Below are 26621 nucleotides of genomic sequence, written 5' to 3'. Positions count from 1 at the left end.
TTCCATAGGCATCTGTTATCTTAGTTTTCAGATCAGCTAATTACTTAAAATGAGCCGGCGGCTGTTGAGTGTTACCACAAGGGATGAAGATTGAGAATTTCCCTGAGCGGTCATCCAACGCCCCAGTCCTAACAAATCAGTTAAATGAGCAGTGCAAAGGACTGAGTGGCATCAAATGGTGAGGGAGCAATCAAATGACTCCTTCCCTCACCTTCCACGTCCAAACATGTAGGAGAATCTATGATGGCCGCTGAACATGCAAAAGGCCCTCTCTAGTCTACAGTCAGTGTTTAGTTTTCTGGGCTACAGTAGAAACATGGGAGTGCAACCTGGCACACTCTGTAGAAAAGGACCCACTTCTTTTGTAGATATAACAGGTTTAACCTATGTATATGATGTACATCCCATTTCAACAGAGCCCCTAAAATAATTCCATACTGGAGCTTCACCAAGATCCTTTTGCCTTGACTCCTACAATATGAAGTCCATAAATCTGTGTACACCTATAGTACTGTGTAAGAGAAGCTGAAGGCTATAGTTACGTGGTAGAGAACAAAAACACCAACAATAATATTTGCAGTCAATGGCTTTATGTATAGGTAGAATTACAAAAAAACAATCACACAAACAATACAAACAATATGCATAAATATATCTATCATAGTTATTAGTTAAATCAGGAAATAATATCTATAAATATCTGTTGCAATTTCACATTACAGGTAGCAGCCAGCAACAACATAAAATCAGAGCAACAAAGGGTGACTTAATACATTTCAGCGGTCGGGTTATTATACGAGTTAGTTGGTTAGCAGAAGGCAGATTTACAGAGCCCAGGTTTGCCTGAGTCTTCCAAGCTTGCTGAAAGGAAATATTCTATAATGTCATCCTTTAAAAGTATGTTGATGCTTTTCAAGAGTCAGGTTAAATTTGAAAAGAAGCTTGCAGCTCCGTTATCTTGCACACGTGCAACAAAGAAAGAGTCATGCCAAAAGTGCTGTGCCAGGTGATGGAGATGGTGTGCGCAGGGTTTATTTATTACAGGAACATATGATGGGAGCTAATGCTGGTTTAATCACTCTCTGAGATTTCTGTTTTTCTGTGCTTCTTTCAGCCTTCACTCTGTTCAACACTGTCTTAATCAGATGAACACTAACAAATGTCACCTGTTGAATTCATTATATTGAAATTAGTCAGCTGTGTGTGTGTGTGTGTTTACTGATGAGTGTAACGAGATTATGGGCTGGAAATGGTGCTGGACTCAAGTTAAATCTGAATATTTCTAACACTTTGCCCTTTATACAGTAAATATTCTAATGCATGTTGGCTCACTACTACTTTTAACCACTTTCCCTTTGTATAGCATCAGATTCTTATCATGCAGACAGTACAGGATGTTATCACGTGTGCTATATGAAACCCATGCCAACTCCCAACAATGTAACTACAGCCAAGCAGAGGGGAATGAAGGCACAGAGGTGTATTGTATTTTAAAACACACTCTGGTGGTTGTTAAAGGACTCAAGCGGGATGTTATTAAGAGTGCAGGTCACCATCACCTGCACACGTGAATGTGCTATTGTTTAGAATTACTGTCATGGCATTTGGATCACAGGCAGTTGTAAAAATATATCTATATAAGAAAATGTATCTATGATCAGCATCTATTTCTGGAGTTAATTCAGACCAAGAAGCACCTACAACAACTTTCTGTCAGAGCGGGACTGGGACACACATCACTTTCAGTAGACTCAACACCAAAAACAAGGTCATTCCTCAAAATGTTTCAGCTTAATCAGAAATAACCAAACACCTTTTTTTTTTTTTTGTTTTTTGTTTTCAGGAAAGAGACAGCGATTGTGAGGAAAGTTATTTACAACACTGTGGAACTGTGCAGACTGTAATCCTCTCTGCAATTAACTATTGAAAGCCAGGGATTACTTGCATATACAGAGAATTTACAGTTCATTCATCCCAGTCCTGCTATAGAGGTGCATACACAGCAAGTTTAAGCAGTAGCCGCCTCCATAGACTGTATGGAAAACACAGATGGAGCTTCCAGGTCTGACAAATAAAGCTAATGTCCCAAGACCCAGCAATTTATTTTTGTCCTCTGTAGTGGACGCGAGTCTGAGACCTGTACATCAAGCACCCTTTATGCAATTTATGTGATTATTTCAGTACTGTCAAGAGGACATCCTGGGCTTTCTAGTGATGCCACATTTGTGGGGCTGTGGTTAACAGAACAATTTTATTTTCACAATGGCGGGCATTGCAGCTTCCACATTTTTAGCAAGAAGGGAAGTTAAGTGATACATTTGTTACAGATATTTTGTTTTTGTCGCTAAAAATCTAATTTTTTCTTCAATGTGAGTCTTAAATTTGTTTTAGTACGATTTCAGAAATCTACAATCATTTTAACCCTTTCAAAACAAAGCTTTTATTCAGTGTCCTTCGTAGTGGACAACAGGACTTGCTACCTCTTGTTTTCAACCTGTGCCCATATTTCAGGAAAGACGAAGCTGAAAGAGGGAGAAAGGATTTCATTCAGCATCGTGGAAGGTGAGTCACACTTGGAGCTTTCAGGAGATGAAGTGGAGAAGGTCCCAACATTAGAGCAATAAGGTGACAGCTTGGAGGAGGAGAGATCAGCTTTTGAGAAGCCTGAGTAGGGACAAAGGGACGGCACCCACCCTCCGTTATGGATAAGAAATGTTGTGGAAGCTAGAGATCTAAAGTTGTGGAATTCGGTTTTCCTGGCACAAGCTGCCATACTGGACACCAGCCTGTGAAAGGAATCATCTGTTCATCTTCACAGGCCTTCTATGATCTCAGCACACTGAAGCAGCCTTGTTGCGCTCTAAGTGAGGTCAAATTGATATATTTGCTGAAAGTTCATTAAACCCTTCCACTCTTTTCTTTATTAACCCAATTTCAACAGAGTTGAAATAGTTTTTAACATGAAACATGAAAACAGGACAACGCTGCCCACAACCAACAAGACTGGAAGCCCGAGTAGTAAATTGGCAACGAGGTTTTTGAAGAAAATGTCAAAGTACACAAACCAAGGGGCGGTGTTCATCTCCCTCCTTCATCTCTCCTTTATCAGCCTTAAAAACTGAAAACATTTTGGAGCTGAAAACATTCTTCAGCACATCCGTGTTCACAGCATGACTCGATTAACCAAAGATCCGGGTATACTGGGATCTCATAGCCACTGGAATAACTCTTCCAGATTAAGCAGTCCATCAAATTAACATAAAGGGAAAAAGAACCATGCCCTCTGAAAGGTGAGACCTCTCTTAATCAGAGTGCAACAAGGCTGCCTCAATCTGCTGAGACGAGATGATTCCTTTCACAGGCTGATGTCCTGCATGGAAATTTGTGTCAGGGAAACCAAATCCTAGAACATCAGGGCTTTAGTTCACACATTACTTCTTATCCATAATGCACTTCAGATATCATCACTTTGGCCCTACCTAGGCTCCTCAAAAGCTGGTATGTCCTACTCTGAGCTTTGACCTTCCTGATCTGTCTGGCCTCCTGAGAGCACTAAGTATTACGCGCCTTCTAAAATTCTAAGTAACATGGTTTCTCTCTCTTTCAGCCCTCTGCCATGATCATTGTTAGTGCCACGAGGTTAGAGGTGTGCAGAATGACATTTAATCAAAAAGCTCGGCTGTGAGAAATTATTTGTTTAAAACTATGTTTTTGTGTTGAGATCTGCTTCCATCATCATCCACCTATTTTAATGTTCATGAAATAAAAATACATTTTACCAGAAATCCAGCGATCAAGCAAGACCCAATGTCCACTACAAGGGACAGAGCATGTTTCTTTAGACCACAATACTTAAACTATCTAAAAATAAGGCAGAAATATTAAACCCTTTTTTCTTCTGGGTCTCAGGAGGATAAGTGGCTTACGCCTGCAATGTTGTCATAATGGCCAACAGGGGGCGACTTAGGCAAAAGAAGCCTGTGTAGAAGTCTATGAGAAAAATGACACCACATCACTTTATCTATGACAACAGTAACATTTGTCTGAGGAGTTTAAGGTGTCAAGCACTACTTCAACATCTAACTGAAAACACCATGACGTTAAATTTGTTAACTACTCTCCCTTTAGAGTAACATATACATTAAAACAGGGTATGCTTTAGGTTACAGCTACCTCATGATTGTTTTCCAGTCAGACCCAGCCCTCAGTTGCCACATTAAGTTCAAAAATACTAAAACGGGGATGGCAAAAATGCTCAAGTGGAGGCTTCACAAGCCAATGCACCCTCTCTAGTGCATACATCCATCTTTTACATACAGTCTATAAAACACCTCTGGTCTTACAAACCTTGGTACGGCGCAGACAATCACCTGCTGTACGTCACATCATGCTCACTTTGACAAATGGAGTGATCACGTAAGTAGGCAACCACGTTAGTTGATCTAAACACAAACAATAAAGACAAAGATTACAGGTACAAAAGAACATATGATGAGAATTAGCAAGAGGCTACTAATAACAAAGACATAAAGTGCAAAATCAAAGCATGATTTAAAAAAAAAAAAAAAAAACTAAGAATCAGCCATCCTGGTCTTGTCAGTCTTTATCCACTGAAAATCAATAAAGATTTACATCCACTGTAGTCAGCAGCAGAAGATCCTCAGAAGTGTGAACAGCTACACTGGACAAATGTTACAAAAATAACATTAGTGGTGAAACAGAGCAAGAAAATTTTGATTAAATATGAATTTCAGATTTAAAATAACAGCATTTTGTACCTCGGTACAAAAATAAGTAAGTTATGTTTTAAACTGTATTTTATACTATTTTTATATTGTGTTTTTTTTGAATCTATATAGATCAAAATAATGTTTCAGTGCTTCAAATCTGTTCTATACATGACTAAATATACTCAGTGGCACCCCCCCCACCCCTCACCACCAAGTCGCTAGCATTTGATACTAGACAGTAGCTTATGTCAAGAAGGAAAAAGGAATGATTGAGACTTCACACTGACTGACTACACTCCGCTCTCTCTCTCTCAGGTTAGATGTTCCTTCCCCCGTTGATGACGTTTCCTCCTGGAGGGGCGATGTGAATAGAGTCCAGGATGGGCCGCAGTATTTGGCCGAACGGTCTGAAGATGGAAAGATTTAATTAATTAGATATTTCAAAATGAATCTTAAAGATCTCAACCCCTATTCATTCCTCGCTGCATATTTACAGATGCTTTTCTTAATTACTTGGTTTAGTCTAAAAGAGGAGTTTAGAATCGCTACTTCAGTGTCATCCTGATAAAAATGTTTGAGAAAATGACCACGTTTTCTTTTATGCATCAACAAGTATGAAACAAGTTTCTGAAGGTATGTTTTGGAGTCTGTTCATTGACATAGTGAAGTGCTGTCCTCTCTTACATGTTGCAAAGTCACACTGAACCTGTGGTTAAAAACTTGTGCCTCTGCTATGACTAGCCTTGTTGTTGGCTAAAAACAGATCAAACTGAGCCTTCAGAACAGTTAAATACCATGAAAAGTTCAGCCAAGGCAAAGCAAAAACAAAACTCCACTGCAGGCTGTATCATATTAACCTTTAGCTGCCAAATTTGAAATTTGCCTCCAAAATTGTATGGCAACATATTTTGCATGTTTTGTGATTTAGCCATAATTATAGCTAAAATGTAATGTCACTATAAATGAGGGCAGAGAAGCATAATGTAGTGTTCAAAATCCTGCCACTGAACCGGTGTCTTGTTTAGAGTTCACTGGGACACATTCATGGTCACGCGACGAGTGGTGAGCAGGGATATATTTATACCGCAGATTCGAATGAAGTCGGTGTGAGCTGACAGCCTAAAATTCACTCACGTGGAGAGGACCTCTGATGGAAGGTCAGTGATGTAGGAAGGGATAGGCCTGCCTGTCAGGAACTGAGCCACCTCGTTGGTGAAAGTGTTGCAGTTGTGCTCAAACAGGCGATACCTGTCACCTCTGAACAAAACAAACAAAGTCCTAATAAACCTATCCATCTTACTTTGAAATCACTCCTGAATATATATTACTGCTTATCTGCTTTTGGGACATTACTTATATAACGAGCTAGTTAGTTGCTTTCCCGTATTGACCTGTATGTGCTCTCGCCCAGAGAGGAGAGGTAATCCATGAAGATCTCCTCAGACACTTCAGTCTCGCCGAGATCCACCACTGTGTCAGGAGGCCCCAGCATAGTCCCACCCTGACAATCACAGAGAAGACTTCTCGTAAAACAGAAATATGATAAAAGAATAAATCAATGGTGGTCTGATGAAGATTCTGCTTTCTTAGGCTCCAGCCAAGAGAGACATGATGGCTGAATTCAGATTAGTTATTTGGCCTTGATAAAAAGTCAGGTACTTCAACTTACAGGTGAGGACACACCCAACAGCTACAACATTAAAACCACCTGATTTTCTTCTTCTTCCAAAGAGTGTACCCTGCTTCTTCCTATCCCCACCCCTGATCCTGATTTGGATAAGTGGGGGAAAAAAATGGATGGATCTTAATTTCTTGAGTTATTTTGTAAAATTTGGGGCATTAGACCCAATATTTCTTGTATCTTTCTGAGCTTTTTTTTCTTCCCCCTTTCCTTCTTTCTTTGTAATTTGCCTTCTTTGACACAGCTGAGGGGTTCTGTATATATATACACTGCAGAATTGAGGGGCAGCTGATGCACATTTAAAACACCTTTACAAATGATCTTCCACGTGTGCAGCAGTCTGAGGGGAGAAGGCCCAAATACTTCCTTAATGAGTTTTTTGGTGATATAAGTGAAATGGGAGTCAGTCCCCTTGTTACATCCTTACCGGCGAACAGCTGGAGATCCCCTCCCCCTCAAAGAAGAACTCATCACCATATGCCACTATAGCTGTGTGCCTGGGAAATGATTACAGTGGTAAATCCAAGTCAGAGCAACTCAGTGGTAATAACAGCATATTCAAAATTGCATTAGAGCCATTCATGACAAATAAACCACTTTGACTGTATTAATTGTGTTATCTGGCGTGCCAATCTACTGAACACAGCGATTATAAGGAAAAATTCATCCATGGACTGATGATTTGGTGACTGCACAACCAGCTGCTCATTTTGTGACAAAGTCTTCTAAGTGTTAAAATTGTATATATAATTTTCTTCCTTTTACTGTGCATCCGCCATCTGCCTAATCTCTTTTTAATTATAGCTCACTTTGTCATGTCACACATATCCCCAGATTGCCTTCAACAAAATCAAAAACAAATACAAAACCACAGAGCACCAGGAGCTGCTCTGAACATTTTTAATGCCCACTGCTGTCTTTTCCCTGGGATCAGAAATAGGTCAGTGGTCTACACCTGGTGTACAACAGTAAAGGATCAGTGTTTTCTTGACTGAGGAGGTTACACTTACCATATCCCATCCAGCTGTTTTCTGCAAATCGAAAGGGGAAAATGAAGCAAATACAAGGCAGCGCACGGTCTCTAAAGGCGAGCCGGTAAAACAAGAGTCGTTGTCTGAGCCATTTCTAATGATGTACGGACATAACTCGGTTAAGTTTGGCCATTTATTTGAAAACAACCTATAAAAGAAAGTCACTGACCTTGAGAACTTAACCAGAGGCCAACACAGTGAATGGCAGCCACCGCTTTTAACAAGCGTCAAAGAAGAAGGCTTCTCCAGCCGGTTATCATCACTATTTGCGCCCCAAGGCCAGACTCCCATCATTCAGTGTTGCTGCAGGCTTCTTACCAGCATGATAGGACTGCAGGCTCCGGGCCATTCCTCTGATAAATCATAAATATACAGCTGTACATTGTATCGCGTAGGGCTCTTATCCATAATTCAAACCAGAAGATTTATTTTTCTGCTTCTCTGTCGGATAGCTAAGGTATAGACCTTCCTCTACATACGCTCCTGCGAGGCTCTAAACAAGAGGAGTGATGTCACGACTTTTAAATATCCCCAAACACTTCCGTTTTGGCTGCTTTCAAAATAAAACATGTCAACGGCAGTCTTTAACGAACGTCGTTCTTTTTATTGAGAAATCGCTTTATTTTGAAGGACCTCTGTGCATTTCCCGGTTATAGTTATCTGTGCTCTGAATGACTTGACAGAATTTCAATTTGATAACAGCTCGCTTCTGTTGTTGTTTGGTGTAGACAATCATTAAAAAGCTTGCCACGAAATAATAAACGCTCATTAGCTGACACTTATATTAACTAAAAATGATTTTATTTATTTATTTATTATTGTCAAATAAAGGCCATAATCTATATTATATCACTTCTATGCAGAGAGTGCCAGCAGGCTTGGACTCATTAGGAAGAAAAACGTGAAAAAGTGGGACAGAGGTGAGTCCCTGGATGTGTTATAATCAGCGGTGAACACTGGAGGACGCTGTATTCAGCAACATCAGCTTTTTCTGGTTTGAATCCAAAGGAAATCAAAGGAGATGCCGACTGATGAATATGTGTAAAATAATGTAGAGAATACAGTTTGCTGGAGGTGATACTGGGTTCCTGCTCGGGTTTTTGAGAAAGCAGGTGGGCTTACAAGAGAAAAGAAAAAGAGTGTTGACGTTAGAGATGAAAAGGATGGATGAAATTATGAAAAGTAATTTGGATAAGTAATTTATTTTATTTTATTGACCTATTACATGAGGTTGTGTTTGGCATTCTGACTACTGTTACAGCAATTTCCTAACTTTTGGGTATTTCTTTATTTAATGAGACACATGTTTGATTTAGCAAAGATTTCACCCCTGATGCCCTTCCTGATGCAATCCTCCATATTTATCCAGGCTTGGGACCGGCAATAGAGCACACTGTTCAATTCAGTTCAGTTTTTTGTATATAGTTCACAACATCACAGCAGTAGCTGCCTCTAACCACTAGCTCAATTACACCAACTTGTGGCCCTCACAGAAGAATATCAGCAAGAGTGAAAAGAAAGGTTTCCAAGTTGGTGGTTTGGAGACTGTGGCACTGACACATCTTAGCATCAGAGCTGAATATGCTAAGATTTGCATTGGGAGGAGACAAGGATGACCAGAATGGACAGGATTAGAAAGGAATACATCAGAGGAACAGGTTGAGCAATTTGGAGACAAAGTTAGAGAAGCAAGGCTGAGATGGTTTGGATATGGTGTGTGGATATGTTGAGGTTAGTGTGACACAGAAGGCTGCTGGTGACAGGGTTGGATGGAGGTAGATGATCCACTGTGGTGACTCCTAAAGAGGGCAGCCAAAAGTTTTTTATTTATTTATTTATTTGGAAGTACACAAAGCCAGCTGTTAGATACTCCGGTCCAGTAGGTGGTGGTATGCTCATGATATTTGTCACACGCCGTTAATTTCAGGGAGGAGGAAGAAAAAGAGTAGTACGGGCTTAAGTTTTTTTTGTTGTTGTTTTCAGTTCACTTACCGAGCAACACTCCAGTCCAGTAGGTGGCGGTAATGCACCTCTAAGCTGGTTTGCCAACCGCCAGCAAAACCACAAGAAGAAGAAGAAGAAGAGACCGAAGTCTTTTCAGCCACAAGAACCAAAATAGAGTAGCTGACATCAAATAGTTAGAAATGGCTGCCACCGGAGTTCTTCCCTTTATACGGGGGGTGGACCTCAGTGGAAACGACTTCAAAGTAAGGATTTTTAAGCAAACATTCGTTTTTGTTTTATTTTTTAATGCCCTCCGATGTTTAGTAAATAAGACGTTAGCATACCGTCATTCTCAGAGAAGCAGACGACAGCTCACTATAAAATTAGCTTAGCTTAATGTTACTAGCATTGGGCGTTAGCCAGTTGTCAGAGTGACACAGTCCGCTCTCAATCACCGCTGCCAAGTTTGGTTGTTAACACAGTTCTTATTTTGTGAAGGGTATTTATTTATTTATTTTACCTCGTAAGCTATCGATATGATTATTCTTTGGGGAAGTTGTTGATGAGGCAGCTCTTATTTTCAACGTCATGTTGCTGGGTAGTTTAGCTCCACTCGTGGCTTACTTACTAACTGGTCTGTCATAGAAGCTCAGGCTCCGTGTTACGACTTGTCAGAAAATTAAGTGTTTAAAACAGCGTCAGCTATCTAATAGAGCTTGATGTTGTTTTCAGGTTCTGACACCCTTTTGTGGGCTTAGTTTGAGAGAGGGGAAGCAGCCCGATTGGCAGCAGTGACAGCTGCGATCACCTGCATGTTAAACTGACACGACTATTTATGTATCGCTATCAAAGTATTGCAAATATGCTGCTTAAACGACTTATTTATCTGATAGTCAGTGGGCGGCTTATGATTGAAATTTGCGAGTGTGGGATGAGATCATATCCTTTCATTGTAACTGCTGTGCCATGTACTGTATAGTCCTAACTTTTCTCTTCCTAACTTGTACTAATTTTCATCAGATCAAGGTTAATGCCAGCTGTTAATTTCTGTGCAGATGCATTGCTTTCACTCTTTGCATTCTAAAGAAAATAAATTAAGTTGAGTATTGCTGGGGAAGTGGTTGAAAAACATAATTTTTCCTTCTTAGTATATCTATATGAAAAATTATTTGTATTATTGCTGTCAAAAGTCATGTATTTCTGTGTCCTCTCTCTCAGGGCGGGTACTTCCCGGAGCATGTCAAGTGTATGAGCAGCCTGCGATGGCTGAAACTAAACAGGACAGGACTGTGTTACCTCCCAGAGGAGCTGGCCTCTCTGCAAAAGCTGGTGAGACATTCAGGCTACTTAGGAGCATCTTAACACATGAAACCATTTGTGTGTTTGTGTGGAATGCTATTTAAACAAGGGTTTTTCATGACTGGACCCTTGTAATAGACCCCATCTTTTTGTTTTACATGGGTGCTGTGTAGGTTTCAAAGCTAAATGGAACGTGAATAAAATGTTGTTGGTTCTGAGAGAGGTTTATTTAGTAGAAGAGCCAGAGATTAAAGCCAAAATCCATTTTCATCATAGGGACACGTTTGAACTGTGTTTGAAGTCAAAACAAGGAAGTGTTTAACTTTACAAGAAGATCTAATCAGCAGATTGATTTACTTGTGAAACCTCACTTAACTGAAAGTCAAGTCATGAGAACACACACTGTGTTCTCATGACTTGAGGTCACAGTACAAAGTACAGCAGTGTGACCTGTGCAGGTCATATTTGTGGGGTTTGGGATTTTTCTTTTTCTTTTTCCAGTTAACTTAATATCTATTAACAAAAAGTGTACTTTTCCTTTTTTAGGAGCACCTTTCAGTGAGTCACAACAACCTGACCACTTTACATGGGGAACTATCCAGCTTACCAAATCTACGGGTAAATGACAAACGTGTGCAAAACGTGCCATTTTTTAAAAAAATGTAAATTATTTTCTAGCCATGCATAAAAAAAAAGGAGAGCTACAGTCACATGACTGTCTGTTTCTTTTTGTACCAGTGTGTAATTTAGTATTCTAATTTTTGTATGCAGGCGGTGGTAGCCAGGGCCAACAATCTGAAAAATTCTGGAGTCCCGGATGACATCTTTCAGCTCGATGACCTGTCTGTGCTGGTACACAACAATCCCTGAGTATCTCATTCTATTAATATGTCTTGGAAGACTTTTTTTTTTTATTACCTAACTTACTGAACATGGTTCATTTGCTTCTGGTCCACTACTTTTGCTTTACACCAAAAATCCTTCCTGTTTTTGATTATTTATTTCCTTCTTCTCCGTCAGGATCTGAGCTACAATCAGCTGACAGAGATCCCCCGGGACCTGGAGAACAGCAGGAACATGCTGGTGCTGAATCTCAGCCACAACAGCATTGACTCCATCCCCAACCAGTTGTTTATCAACCTGACAGACCTGCTGTATCTGGACCTGAGCGACAACAAGCTGGACAGCCTGCCACCCCAGATGAGACGCCTGGTGCACCTGCAGACTCTAATTCTAAACAACAACCCACTGATGCATGCCCAGTTGCGGTAAAAACACATTCAATATTTACCTCTGTCCGTACCGATCAGCTTACACCTTCAGACAAGCATCCGGAAAGGATGATTTTATTTTGTAAACACACCTACTGGTTTTAATGCTTCTTTTACTGTCTGAGCAGCCAGCTCCCAGCCATGGTGGCATTACAGACCCTGCACCTGAGGAACACCCAGAGAACCCAGAGTAACATGCCCACCAGCCTGGAGGGACTGACACATTTAGCAGGTAACACCATAAACACACACACCAACCGTCAGCATTTTGCAAACATGTGTTCTCCGTTTCATATTCTCCTCCTTTCTCTCCCCCAGATGTTGACCTGTCATGTAATGACCTGACTCGAGTACCGGAGTGCCTGTATTCACTGAGCAGTCTGAAGAGGTTAAACCTGAGCAGTAATCAGATCTCTGAACTCTCGCTCTGCATTGACCAGTGGACCCAGCTGGAGACGCTTAACCTAAGCCGCAACCAGCTCACCTCTCTGCCTGTAAGGACCGAAGTCATGCAGCCATCTCTAGAGGGCTTTCAGTTCCATCTATCAGTCTTTAGCAGATGTCTTTAGGAGTATTTGCAACATTAAAACCACAAGCAGAATTTAATTTGTTACTTTATTATACTGAGGAGAGGCAGTATAGAAACAGAAGAATGTGTTCATGTGGATAAAGTTTGCTTTTGTCTTCAACCAGTCTGCCATTTGTAAGCTGTCCAAACTGAAGAAGCTGTACCTGAACTCCAATAAATTGGACTTTGATGGGGTTCCACCCGGAGTGGGCAAACTCTCCAACCTCACTGAGTTCATGGCTGCTAACAACAACCTGGAACTCATCCCTGAGGGACTCTGCAGGTGAGTTCAACACATAAATAAGCACACAGTTTGTTGTTAATTAACTGACATTTGAAATAATTCAGTTTATATTGCTCAGTTCAGTTTACACCTACAAATATAAGAGCTTCTTGTGGTTTTGTGTCGTCCAGATGTGGGAAGCTGAAGAAGCTGGTGCTGAATAAAAACCGCCTGGTTACATTGCCCGAGGCCATCCACTTCTTGACAGACGTAGAGGTACAGTACTTCAGTAAAGTACTTGGATTATGCTAGAATCAAAGTACCTTTGCAGATAATATTTGTAATATTTTGGCACAGTTGTGCCTAGGTTTGATTGTCTCAGGCACGACTGGAGAGAACAGCTGAGTGAAAATATATTCAAGAAAAAGAAAAGTGGAAGCAGGGAATGTAATGAGATGGTTCTATGTAATATTTTTGTTTAAGCAAATCAAAATCATAATTGTGCTTCCAACAAATATTAAATATGACTTATTTCTACATTATTTTCTTGTTGTATGTTCAGAATCTGTCTGAAACACACACACACAAACCCACTCATGTCTCTCTCGCGCAGGTCCTTGATGTGCGTGAGAACCCCAACCTCGTGATGCCTCCTAAACCAGTCGACAGAGGAGCAGAGTGTACAACATTGACTTCTCCCTGCAGAACCAGCTTCGTCTGGCCGGAGCCTCGCCTGCTACTGTAGCAGCTGCTGGAGGAGGTAAGAGAGTTTATAAATTTTTTTAGTAGCAACATTAAGTTTTGTATTTCCTCTTTGAATACGACTTGGTTATTTCCTGGAGGTTTAGATCTGCATTTTTGTGCATATTTTTTTTTCCCAGGAGCCAGCCCCCGAGATCACCAGGCGAGGAGGATGCGGCTGAGGAGGAGGAAGGACTGTTCTCAGGATGATCAGGCAAAACAAGTGCTGAAGGGCATGAGTGATGTCGCACATGAGAAGAAGAATTTGGAGGTAAGGGAAAAGATCAATGATGCTTTATTGTCATTTGCATCACATTTGCATGCAGTGGAACGAAATTCTGTCCTCAGGGCCCAGTGTTGCCCTTGTAATAGTTATAACAGTTTCTAAAGTATATTAAAGAATAAATCACTAAAGGGAGGCCAACAGACTGGCGTTCATTCTGGGAGAAAATAGAGGAAGAAAACAGAGATTTAAGTTCTAAATGAACATTGTTATTTATCTCATTGGAAGCTTTTCACTGTCTGAGCAGCCAGCCCAGCTCTGTATGGAAAAATAATACATTTTGAAATAAATACATTTTTAAAAGCATATAAAAATCTCAATAAAACTTAAAGAAGCATCTATAAATTAAATGTTGTCTTGAAATAAAAATCATACTATGCTTTTATAAGGTGTTTTAGGTGTGTAAACTACAAATGAGTTATTTAAGCCCAGTGGCAGGTGGTTGCTAAGCAACATGATAACGTCATATATATATTCAGAGTAAAGTTTTGCGTATCTGAATTAGATGTTGTTGGGAAATTAAAATTATATTGTGCTGTTATACATTAAATAAATAAATGCTACTCATGGGTCTCTTTAACCTATTGACAGGTGGTTGCTAGGCAATATGACAACGTCATAATACGTGATATAGATAAGAACCTCCAGGGGCCTGGGCTGCACCTTTGTGCTAGTGTGTGGGGGGAGTTTGTGTTTTATAGTAAGACGTACTCAGATTACTGTAACTCTTAAGTGTAAACAAACCTAAAGCCGGGATTATTCTTTCCACGTCTGTTCAAGTCCAAGTGATTTGGTCATCAGCAGTGAGTGCGAGGGTCTATGTGGATGTCCATGTACCTGCCTGTTTTTTATGACCGTGCAGAATTTACATTACGGTGCACCAACTGCACGTGTGCCCCAGGCTGCGGACTTTAAGTGTCACAGCAATGACTGCTTGGCTGTTGGGTCTCCAGCTGTTCATGTCTGTGTCCACAACAGAGTATAATCAAGGCTTACGTGTTACAGTAATCTGAACAGTAGGATCAACCTACACCAACTTAAAATCTTGTTTGACACCTTTGTTAGGTAATTGTTGTCATGTGATTTTTATTTTTTATTATTTATTTTTAGATTATATTTAGATAAAGCAGAAATATAAATGAATTGAAGAAGGATTCACTACACAGTCCTTACGAAAAAAAAATCCTTTAATTTTGCAGGAAAATGGGGATTTGAAATATGGTGACTTAAAAATCCGGCGCTGGGACAAGAGCTTAGAGAAGCCTCAACTGGACTACTCTGAGTTCTTTATGGAGGATGTGGGCCAGGTAATGTGTGTGTGTGTGTGTGTGTGTTCTGTCTGTGTTCAGCTACAACCAGTTGGCCTTAAACAAATCAGCTCCTACCTCCTGTTTGTGTCTAAATTTCCAGTATGCTGCACATTGAGTGCTATTGACTCCTCAGAGTGATGGATACTGCACTTCACATTCTCTCAAAGGGCTTTCTTTCCATACTGATACAATTAAGGGGCAGTTTTAGGCTTCAGTTTCTTGCCAAGGGCATGTAGAATGGATGAACTGGGGATCAACAACCCACTCTGCACCCTTATCCCACATCTTCCCCTAATGTTTACAAGTGATAAAAGCCTTTTCTGTTCCGTTTCCTCTCTTTTTTTCCCCACATATGTGGTTAGTCAACAGTATAAAAGTCTAAACTAGAAGTGTAACCTTACATATTTCTGTTATTTAAATTTTCCACAGATTCCAGGTGTGACAGTGTGGCAGATAGAGAACTTTGTCCCCCTACAAGTGGACGAAACTTTCCACGGCAAGTTCTATGAGGCCGACTGTTACATCATCCTCAAGGTAACGTGTTATTTATCTGTATTTGCACCAGAGGAACTGGATCAAGCAAAACAGGATAAACATGTCTGTTAGAGCATCTATGTTTTTCTATACAATATAAACAATATTCCACTCATGAATGTATTAATTTACAGACCTACCTGGATGACAATGGAGCATTAAGCTGGCAGATCTTCTACTGGATTGGTCAGGATGCCACATTAGACAAGAAGGCCGGCTCTGCCATCCATGCAGTCAACCTCCGAAATTTCCTCGGAGCAGAGTGCAGGACGATAAGGGAAGAGATGGGAGATGAGAGCGAGGAGTTTAGTGCTGTATGTAGAAACATGAAGCACATACGAGCGAATATATGAGAGTATAAACACAAACATAAATAAGTACATTGAGCATAATTATTTATAAAAATCTACACATATGCATGTGAACAATTTATTACTTTGCGCTGCCACAAATGACCTTTTTTTTTTTTTTTCCCCCTTATGTTCAGGTTTTTAACAATGACATCTCCTACATTGAGGGAGGAACAGCCAGTGGATTTTACACTGTGGAAGACACACAGTACCCGGCCAGGTAGGCTGAAGCACCTTTTTTATTTAGGAAATGACTTATTGCAGTTATTTATTGTTGCAGTTTTCAGAAACAACTTCACTTTGAAATGTGCAGCCTGCATCTGTTTGGTCTAAAACGGTTCAACAGGCTTTAATTGTTCTGTGTGTTTCAGGTTGTACAGAGTCTACGGCAAGAAAAACATCAAACTGGAGTCTGTACCTGTAAAGGCCTCATCCCTCGATCCACGGTGAGTCTCAACACACCCTTACTGCTTCATACACAGACTGACATCCACTAACTCACTACACACCATCCTCCTATATCCTAAATCTACATTGCATCTCATTTAGGTTGCAACTCCAAGCATTGTGCCCATAACATCCTTTATTTTTCCTTTTGGCAGCTTCGTCTTCCTGTTGGACACAGGGCTGGATATTTTCATCTGGAGAGGAGCCAACGCAACTCTCAGCAGCACCACGAAGGCCAGGTAAGACACTAACCAACAGTATCACAAGTAAAAAGTGCTTTTAATGCTGGAGAGAGTTTAACATACAAAACCCTTCAGTTGTTTATTACAGCCCAGAAATTTAGTGTGTGCTTTGCTGTATTCCTCCAGGTTATTTGCTGAAAAGATAAATAAGAATGAACGTAAGGGGAAGGCAGAGATTATAACCGTCATGCAGACCCAGGAGCCTCCGGGATTCTGGGAGACACTGGGAGGACAACCAGAGGAGATCAGGAAACACGTTCCAGACGACTTCACTCCAATAAGACCCAAACTGTATAAAGTAAATATTCATACAAGTTTATACACCAGTACTGCATTTAGCTGACTGTAGAACTGTACATTATGATTTAAGGTGGCATAGGTGTAGTGCATATTGTTCAGTGATGTAGGAGATGTGCAGGACTTATTGTAACCTTAAGCCTTCTGTGATCTGAAAATTCATCTGTACAAGAGACCGTGTGTTTGTGGTGCCTTCATTAAAAATGCCTGAGACCTTGCCCAATATTTTAAGGCATGATAAAGCATGACATACATGAACAGACAGCAGAGATTGATTGTTTCTTTTTGGGTTTTTTAATCTCCTCTAGGTGGGGTTGGGTCTTGGCTACCTGGAGCTGCCTCAGATTAACTACAAGCTCTCGGTCGAGCACAAAGATCACAAAATCAAACTGGACGTCCTGCCAGAGCTCAGACTGGTAGGTGCAACTGCTGCAAAGGAATAGCAATACAGTAAAGTCCTGTTTGACCTTTCTTCCCTTTGTTTTGCAATACCTAAATTCACCCTGTCCTCCTTCTGTATCGGTGCTTTCTTCAGGTGCAATCCCTGCTCGACACAAAGTGTGTGTACATCCTGGACTGTTGGTCTGATGTCTTTATCTGGATCGGGAGGAAGTCTCCACGTCTCGTCCGAGCTGCAGCCTTAAAACTTGGTCAGGAGCTATGCTCCATGCTGCACCGGCCCAAACATGCATGTGTCACCCGCAACCTGGAGGGCACCGAGTGCCAGGTAACCTTTGACTGAAACCACTGCTGCTGCAGGCCTGAGAGCTATGCACAAAAGAGCAAACACTTTTTAAATGTCAGGGTTACTTTTTTTCTACTCTCTTTAAACAAAATAAGACTGGCCTTTGGTCACTTTTTTTTTTTTTTTTTTTTTTTTCTTTTAACTTCTCTGCTACAACTTCATCCTTATTCTTCAGGTTTTCAAGTCCAAGTTTAAGAACTGGGATGATGTGTTGAAGGTGGACTACACCAGAGCAGCTGAGACTGTACAAAAGACTGATAATCTGCAGGGCAAGGTCAGTGATACATGCTGACTAGCATCAGGCTGCTTTTTTTTATTATATATATAAAATAAATCATAAAGATGCGCGTGTTGCATCTGTGCTCTCCTTACAGGTGAAGAAGGATGCAGAGCAGAAAGATCAGATGAAAGCTGACCTCACAGCTCTCTTCCTTCCCAGGCAGCCACCCATGCCCCTCACTGAGGTAACAACACAGTCCAGTTTTTTTCTATCTTGGATTGTTGTTGACTATGTAAAGCACACTTTTACAAACCTCCACTTATTACGTATTTACCTTTTTACCTGTCTAGGCTGAACAGCTGATGGAGGAGTGGAACGAAGACCTGGATGGCATGGAAGGATTTGTGCTGGAGGGAAAGAAGTTTGCTCGTCTACCTGAGGAGGAGTTTGGGCACTTCTACACCCAAGACTGTTATGTCTTCCTCTGCAGGTAGAGTCTTTCTGGAGCTCAAATGCTGGTATCAATTTAAAGTTAAAGAAACTTCATTTTATCCTCATCTTTCTGTGCTTTGTTAGATACTGGGTGCCTGTGGAGTACGAGGATGAAGAGAAGGAAAAGAAGGAGGGTGAAGGAGCAAGAGGAGACGAGGAGGAGGACAAACAGCCTGAGGAGGACTTCCAGTGTGTAGTATATTTCTGGCAGGGCAGGCAGGCCTCCAACATGGGCTGGCTCACCTTCACCTTCTCCCTGCAGAAGAAGTTTGAGAGTCTTTTCCCTGGAAAACTGCAAGTACGAGCAAAGATTTGGATGTGGTTTTTTTCTAAAAATGTTCATAACACAACATCTGTTTACATCAGTGTTACACTGACAACCATATCCTGTTTTTCTGTTTAGGTGGTGCGTATGACTCAGCAGCAGGAGAACCTCAAGTTCCTGTCCCACTTCAAGAGGAAGTTCATCATCCACAAAGGGAAGAGGAAACAGAACACAGACTCTGCCCAGCCCTCCCTCTACCACATACGCACCAATGGCAGCGCACTTTGCACCAGGCACGCAAACCTGCTCCTTTTGTCCTCCAGAGAACTTTTATTGTTTTGATGCATGTCAGTTTTCAGTCCCCTGGAACCTCCTTTAACATGTACCCTCCATCTCTCTATCTTAGGACCATCCAGATTGGTACAGATTCCAGCAATCTCAACTCTGAGTTCTGCTTCATACTTAAGGTTTGGATATTTAATAATCTCTTATTCAAGCAGTTCAATAAAGAAAAGTTTAATAAAAAAACGTGCTTCCTGCAGGTGCCGTTTGAGAGCACAGATAATCAGGGCATCGTTTACACCTGGGTGGGCAGAGCGGCCGACCCCGATGAAGGAAAGCTGGCCGAGGACATCATGAACAGCATGTTCGACGACACGTACAGCAAGCAGGTGAGATCGTGTGCAAGCATGCCTCATTTTTATTCCATATACAACAAATACAGTCAAGTAGAAATCTCCCTGCACACTTAACCTGTCATTTTATCCTTTACAGCTGCTGTCAGTGCTGACACAGCAGCTCACAGTTCAACTACATGAGCACAGCTACGCTTTGATCAGTGCTTACACCACAGATACCTCTGTGAATTACATCTTGATTAGTAACAGTTGATTTGTTCTTTAATTAAAGCTTAATCTTTCAGCCTGGCTGATGCTGCCCATTTGCCGATTAATGAAAATGTAAATTAAGGGGCCGGAGAAACGCCCTTCAACCATATTATGGGTGCTGATGTTGTATAATTTGTCCACCAGAGGGCAATCTGCAACTTCCTTGTTGGTGAACCAGCAGGGTCAAGACTTGTTGGGACACAAAGTGTTGTCACGATTGATTATTGTTAAACTGCGGATTATCTTAGTAAGGACTCATGATTAACTTGACATAACAAAGCACAGAAATCTGTTTTTCATGTTTCTGAAAGAAAAAAATTGGCAGAGATGTTTGATTTTTCGTTAATCACATCCTTTTTGTGTGTTTTATGTGGGGTTACCACAAACTAGATTTCAGGCTTGTGTGTATATTTAAAAGTAACTAAAGACTTCAGCCCTCCCTGGTTGTGTCAGGTTTTTGTTATCAGCACAGTGTTCTCATCTTTTTGTGCTCATTATTTCATTGTAGTTTCAGTTAAGAAATTCATTCCATCCATCCTTAAATTTCTTTAAAAATGTGTAAAAACCCTTTTTAAATTTTTTTGATTATATGTACAGTTTTATAATGGTTCATAACTGTCAAGCAATGCCTTCTCGTAACAGTTCTAAAAGTACCATACAGCTCACTCACAGGGGTCTTTTTCAAAGCCTGACTGTGACAGCTGCTGGCGTTATGAGTCATTCAATAAAACAAAATGCATCCTCTGAAAAGAAAAATAGCGAATCTTTAACTTTTTATAGCACATATTTCAGTCTCTTTTTTTTGTACAATTCAAGCTTGGTAGCTTGCAGTGGAAATGCAGTCACAGCACCATCAATCAATGTGTCTCTTAGGTGATTAATGAAGGGGAGGAGCCAGAGAACTTCTTCTGGGTTGGCATCGGTTCTCAGAAACCTTACGATGAAGATGCAGAGTACATGAAACACGCTCGCCTCTTCCGGTCAGTGATCGTTCCCTCTTTTACACTTCACAGTATGAAGCGGCTGCTTTTCTTTATCGCTCAGCATGTTGTTTCTGTCTGTGTGGGATCTTCCTCTTCTCTCATCACTGTATTTGCTCCCCACCCTCCATTCTTCTCCTTCAGCTGTTCAAATGAGAAGGGTTATTTCTCTGTGTCAGAGAAGTGCTCAGACTTCTGTCAGGATGACTTGGCTGATGATGACATCATGTTGCTGGATAATGGCAAAGAGGTAAAAACAGTTAAAAGCTGGTGTGTAGTTGAAGGGATTTGTTAGATTTTATCATCATATTTAACATTGTCTCCGCCTTCCCTCCCCCCCACCAATCTTCCATCAGGTGTACATGTGGGTTGGTACTCAGACTAGCCAGGTGGAGATCAAACTCAGTCTCAAAGCCTGCCAGGTGAGTGGCGAACTGCAGTTTGTTTGTGTGTGTGTTTTTCCATGTTATCCACATTTTTGTAATCCCTCCTCCGTCTCCACCTTCCTAGGTTTATATCCAGCACATGCGCTCCAAGGATACTGAACATCCGAGGAAGCTCCGGCTCGTGAGGAAGGGAAACGAGCCTCACTGCTTCACACGCTGCTTCCACGCCTGGGGACCGTTCAAAACTCCCCCCTCATAGGCCAAACACTATCCCAATCACACACCTGCACGCACACTGCCATATACAATCTTCTACAGATGTCTATCTCTGCTTTAGCTGAGACTCTTTCCTTCCATCCTTTTTGACCAGCAGCTGTCAGTCAGTGCAAGTTCTTCTGGTCAAGCAGCTGCTGGCTGTTAAGTAGCTGAGATAGACTGCAAAATATCCCCTTTTTTCCCACAAGCTTGAAGTCTAAATGAAAGAAAATTATGTTTTGAGATAAAAATAGGCTTTATAAAAACCTAAGGGAGCTGTATTCTCTAACATATCAATCTGATTTGCTGCTTTCACATGGCTTGTGCTGTATGGTTGGTAGTTGTCAGTGGAGGAGGGTTAAGTGCTCATTACTACAAAGGCACGCCTTCATGCTTGGTGCCATTCACGCGGCTCATCAGAAGCAGCTTAAGGCAGGGACTAGTTTGTTTTCTTATCATTGAGGGACTGAACAGAAAACGGCACTATAAGTTTTTCTGAGGAATGTCGGTTTATATATTATATATTTTTCATGGTGTGTTTTTGCCCTTTAATGGGGTCTTCCCCTTTCCCCTCACCATTAGGTTACTGCTCTCACCTCCTGATCCAGTTAAGAGCATCATGGAGAGTGATTTTTATCAGCCGTGTCCAAGTTAAAATTACATTTATTTGGCCAAAGAAATCTTGTTGAGGTCAGAGTGGAAGTTATGTTTTCATGTTTGAGGATGGATGTTTAAATGTGCAATCAGCAGAGCCTAGGAGATACTGAAAAATACTGTATTCACTGATGTCACAGGCTGCATTTAACTTGTCAAAATGTTTATTTTCTAGAGAGAATGAGAGGTTTCTCTCCAAAATAAATGTGTGTACATGTATTTGAAAAAGTAAAGGCATGATATTTAAAGTGCTACAGGTTTAAAATTTTAGACATTGCTTTTTCAAATATTTTTTATTGGGACAGAACTCTAAAATGGGAGATCTTGAGCATTTATCAGAGATATCTTAACTGATATAGAAGGACTTCTGATTCTGCTGATCTTCAAGTTGTTTGAGCATTTTCAATGAGTGCAGCCAGAGCCATCTCAGTCGATCACTGCTGCGGTGCTTTCAGTGATCACGTGGCCTGTGTCAGATGCAGGCACTGGTCCAGGCAGAATCTAGTCCATGTTCCCAGATGGCTGCAACTTTCATCATTTTGCTTAATATTTTGTGGGGTGAACTGTATGCCTGTTGGTGTGTCTGAAAATGTGCACATGCTCCTGATGCCACCTGCAGATGCTTTATTTATGTATTTTATATAAAATAAAACTTCACATTTAACATTTTTTTCCCCATCTGGCCCTCTTACTTACCATCAGATCTTCTCCAATTACAAGTGAGCTGCCACAAAACTACTCGAGCCAAAATAGTTCAAGTCACCTCTGCTTTGCAGTGAGTACAAACCAAACTGGAGCCAGGCTGAGAGCGTAAATAATTTTTATTAACATTCACAATTCTTCATTCAAACTGCTAAATGACCTCATTAATAAATTCTGACACACAAAAGTGGATGACAAACAAATTCATCTTAAGTGTGGGATTAAAAAGGTAAATCGTGCCGGCTGTAGGATCAAAGGGTTAATTGTGTGTTAACGAGTTCGGCCAAAAAAAAGCTAACAAATTTAAAAAGCATTAACATGATTCCTACCTGCTGAGCTACATTAGTTAGTTGTGATGTCTCTTTAAAGCAAAAGAATACTGAGTGGTTTTTAGGTTACAGCAGGTTCAAATCCTCTTTTCTTGTGAACCCAGATATAGATGCTGTATATATTTGATTCTATATACAGTAGAACTTCTTTTAATATATATAAAAAAAAGGGGGGGGGGGGGGGGTTAAAAATACTGGCAATCAAAACTGTGTAACCAACACTACCCAGAATGCACCAGCTCAGAGACACCACAAAAAAGAAATCCCACTTCACTTCCACACTGACTTTGCGACACTTCCCTGAGTCCCATCCAAAAGTTTCTGCATGTGGTGATGAAGAAGAGGATTCGAGTGACACTCATTTTACCACCTTCATCCACGTTTGAATTATTGAGATAATGTATTTTCAACCAAACTAGAGCAGAAAATGAGGATTAAAAGAAAAAAAACATTTCCATTTCTGAGCTCTTCAAACAGGCTGATGCTTCGCTGTAACTTCACAGCACGTGGTCCCACTAATTCCCACTGTAGGCGGGGCCAGTGATGTCATGTGAGGAGGCATTAAAATGGGGAAGAGCAGTTAAATGTTGTGCTGCCATCACTGAATATGAGGATGGTAACTCCACATCTTACCCCGTGACATCACTGCCCAGCTCGATGTTACACTGTGCATTTAGCACTAAAGATATTTCAAAAGTTCAAAAATAAATCGCCTCAGTCTGCCCTCTTCCCCAGCTGGTTCCCTCTGTAGTCAGTGTGATTTTATACTTCCTCACTGCATTTATCATTGAAAATATTCACGTTCTCCAAAAGCCATACAAAAGTTTGCAGTACAAAACACCTCCAGTGGCCCACACTCAGCTTTCTCCTCAGTACCGAGGGTGCAGAGAGCTTTTCAGAACCTGCTGCTGAGTTCAGCGCCACCTCAACCCACACAGGACAAAGGAAGTCAGTTGCCTTTGTTGGCACCTAGAGAGGGAATAGAAATGCTACAACTTTAATGCTCATATTCAAAATACTTCACTGCTAGTTCGTCTTCAACACTACAGTGCTCTCCTTCAGTCTCTGCTGGACAATCTCAGTTTTTTTAAACAGCTTGTCCTCCTTGATGCGTCCTGTGAACAACATCCCATCCACTCATGTGCTCAAGAAATCAAAAAGTGCGTTTGGCAACTGGGTTCCAACTTTGAGGAAAACTCAGATCGAGCCTGGCACGCCACAAACTGCAGATAGAAAAATAAAGTCACCGTGACGTCTCCAGTGTAGAAGGGCTGATGACGGAGGAACGCAAAGAGCTCCAAGATCAACAGCTCAGCTCTTGAAATCAGAACCATCAGCTCCAAGGCCATCCACTTGCCACGCTGTACTCACTAGACTTTCTATGTGTCTACACATTGGAGGCAACATGTTTCCAAAGGGGTTCCAGAAGAAGACAAAGAATTTGTTCTTCCAGCAGGAGGAACCACAACAAGAGTTTTTAACGTTGGATTCTGTGTCCGTGGTAAGACTTTCCTCCCGGCTTTTGCCAGGCAAACGAGAGTGCCGGTGGGGGGACTCCATAGCGGGCTGATGGGAGATGTTTGTGGTCCAGCACTGAAATCCAGTCCATCACAACCACCCAAGCCCCTCCCTGCAGTTCTAAAATAAACAAATACATGATTACCAATCGCAGAAGAACAGAGATACAGCAAGCTTTGGCGCACGTAGCTAATGAGTTAGTAAAAGGTAGTTAAAGAAGAAAAACCATGCACACTGAACTGCATACACAGAGTGAATATGTTTTTGTTTGTTTTTTTAAATAAAAGGCACCACAAGAGAGAACCACAGACTCAAACTAAATAATAAGATCATGCCAAAGAACCAGCAACAATCAGCTCCTGACCTTTGAACTCTGAGTGTGAGAAACAATGGCACTGAAGTGGAGCTTAATGGCAAATTCATTCAAGTCATTATGGAAAAAGTTTTTGCATTCATAATCTTGTAATCTAAATCCAGTAGACAATCTGTTAATCACATATTTGCAAACACACTGCTCTGCAGAAAACCTATTGAGGACACTTGTGTTAATAACAGCTGCAGAAAAGCTGTGATTGATATGAAGTGAAATAATAAGAATTAGCAGTGAGGAATTAAAAAAAAAAAAAAAGACTTCCTGATACATTATATTACATACATTATAACAACAGCGAGCAAAATCACTGAGCTCCAGCAGTTTGAAGCTCTGCTACAGTTGAGTCCACCTCAGTGGAAACGCTTTCAGTTCTTCTGGCTTTTCAGACACAGTTGGGGGGAGACAGTGTGGACGGCTTGTTATTGGAATGCAGCGCTCAGACAGAGCAGCTCTTTGAAGTTTTCACACTCTGGACGCGCTCCATTAGAAACAGGTGTCCGTGTGTGTCCACTCGCTCTCACGCACTCACTGCTGAGCTGGAGCGGCTTCGAGGAGAATGAGGTTGTAACAAGCACATGATCTGAGTTTCTCACCTGTTCAGTTAATGAGGATGCCAGTCGAGCGTCCCTCCTCTTCTTTGATATTCTTTAGGTTATTTTCTGCCTCGTCCACACTTCTGTAGGACAGATATGCAAATTAATCCTCGTTTTTGACAAGAATACGCTTTAATAAGTGCACGCCGTGTATGCCTACGTTAGGAAATCCCTGACATCCTCCACGGTGAGTTCTCCTGTCGAGTCGAGGGTGAGGTCAGCACAGCTAAGGGGGGAGTCCAGTGGGGTGTCCATGATTGGAGAGGACAAGGAGCTGGGAGGCTCTTCTGTTTGCCCTGAGAGGGACAAATCCACAGATTCATCTACAGCTGGGTCACTGACAGTACTGTGTGCTGCTGTATAAGAACCCGCCCGCCCCCCCAAAATGAAACAAATGGCTTTCAGTATGACAAATAGTTTGATAATTATAATATCTACAGAAAGCTTTCACCTCCATTGGATGTTTCATCCTTTTATCGCTTTAACAATTAAATCATGGTGAATGCAATTTGTTTTGACAATAATTTGTTTTAAAAAATTAAAAAAAAAAAAAACTTTCATGTGGAAACAGTTTTACAAAATAATGTCAATTAAAAATATATAAAGGTGATTATGTGGGTTACTGTCTTGCTAGAAAATAAATCCTCTCCCAGGGCCTGCTGCTGAGAAGCATTGCCAGAGCATGATGCTGCCACCATGCTTCAAGGTGGAGATGGTGCGTTTGTGGTTTGCCAGGCTTCTTCTTCCCCAGTCACTCAGTTTGTGAGGACGGCCTGCTCTAGGCAGATTTAGACAAGTGCCGGCCTCCTTCCATTTCTTACTGATGGATTTAACTGAAGTCGGGGATGTCCAGTCAGTTGGAATCTTGTAGCCATCTCCTGACTTATCATTTCAATAATCAGGTTGCTTGGAGCTGGACCTCTGGGGTGAAATTTTACACTATATATTTTTAATTGGCATTACTTTGTAAAACTGTTTTCATGTTGACATGAGGCTTTTTTTTTTTAAAGCAAATTCTTGTCAAAAAAGCTAAATTATATTGAGCACAATTTCATTTATTAAAGCAATAAAAGGGTGAAACATCCAAGGGGGTGAACACTTTTTATAGGCGCTGTATAAAGCACTTTTGTTTTTTTTTAAAAAAAACAAAAACAAACCACAAGCCAAATTTGAAACGCCGGGATCGAACCACCACTGCTCCCCTCCAGTATCTTAGTTATTATGTGTGAGAAGCTTGTACTTTACTGTTTTCTGCTCAAATGAAATACATA

General features: G+C 41.0%; 3 protein-coding genes across 3 annotated transcripts in view; 1 reads left to right on the top strand and 2 right to left on the bottom strand.

Annotated features, from left to right (window-relative positions):
• Positions 1–582: 582 nt before the first annotated feature.
• On the bottom strand, positions 583–7948 carry desi1a (desumoylating isopeptidase 1a). Its single transcript, XM_030736059.1, has 7 exons — positions 7760–7948; positions 7422–7443; positions 6839–6908; positions 6122–6231; positions 5865–5987; positions 5018–5137; positions 583–4681 (listed from the first exon to the last, which is right to left on the bottom strand). The coding sequence occupies exons 1-6, from the start codon at positions 7848–7850 to the stop codon at positions 5047–5049; spliced, it is 507 nt and encodes a 168-aa protein (XP_030591919.1). The 5' UTR covers positions 7851–7948; the 3' UTR covers positions 583–4681; positions 5018–5046.
• A 1528-nt stretch (positions 7949–9476) lies between these two features.
• Positions 9477–22488, top strand: flii (FLII actin remodeling protein). The gene is given in 32 exon segments (XM_030736034.1): positions 9477–9649; positions 10605–10715; positions 11232–11303; positions 11457–11537; positions 11706–11953; positions 12085–12188; positions 12275–12450; positions 12650–12807; positions 12939–13023; positions 13361–13424; positions 13427–13507; positions 13629–13759; positions 14971–15078; positions 15511–15615; positions 15750–15929; positions 16103–16185; positions 16337–16411; positions 16568–16651; positions 16781–16952; positions 17260–17367; positions 17487–17678; positions 17872–17970; positions 18071–18160; positions 18267–18406; positions 18493–18706; positions 18812–18966; positions 19080–19140; positions 19216–19344; positions 20434–20540; positions 20685–20790; positions 20897–20962; positions 21051–22488. Coding segments are annotated over 32 exon segments (3783 nt in total). The 5' UTR covers positions 9477–9586; the 3' UTR covers positions 21186–22488.
• A 150-nt stretch (positions 22489–22638) lies between these two features.
• Positions 22639–26621, bottom strand: part of llgl1 (LLGL scribble cell polarity complex component 1) — a gene marked incomplete at its 5' end in the record, with an annotated part of 35921 nt that continues 31938 nt past the window's right edge. The window contains 3 exon segments of the mRNA XM_030735461.1: positions 22639–24504; positions 25351–25433; positions 25511–25646. Coding sequence (XP_030591321.1) covers positions 25355–25433; positions 25511–25646 — 215 coding nt within the window.

Source organism: Archocentrus centrarchus, chromosome 8, assembly GCF_007364275.1.
Source record: "Archocentrus centrarchus isolate MPI-CPG fArcCen1 chromosome 8, fArcCen1, whole genome shotgun sequence".
NCBI lineage: Eukaryota > Metazoa > Chordata > Actinopteri > Cichliformes > Cichlidae > Archocentrus > Archocentrus centrarchus.
Note: the sequence above shows the minus strand (reverse complement) of the source record. Positions and strands in the feature narration are given on the sequence as shown.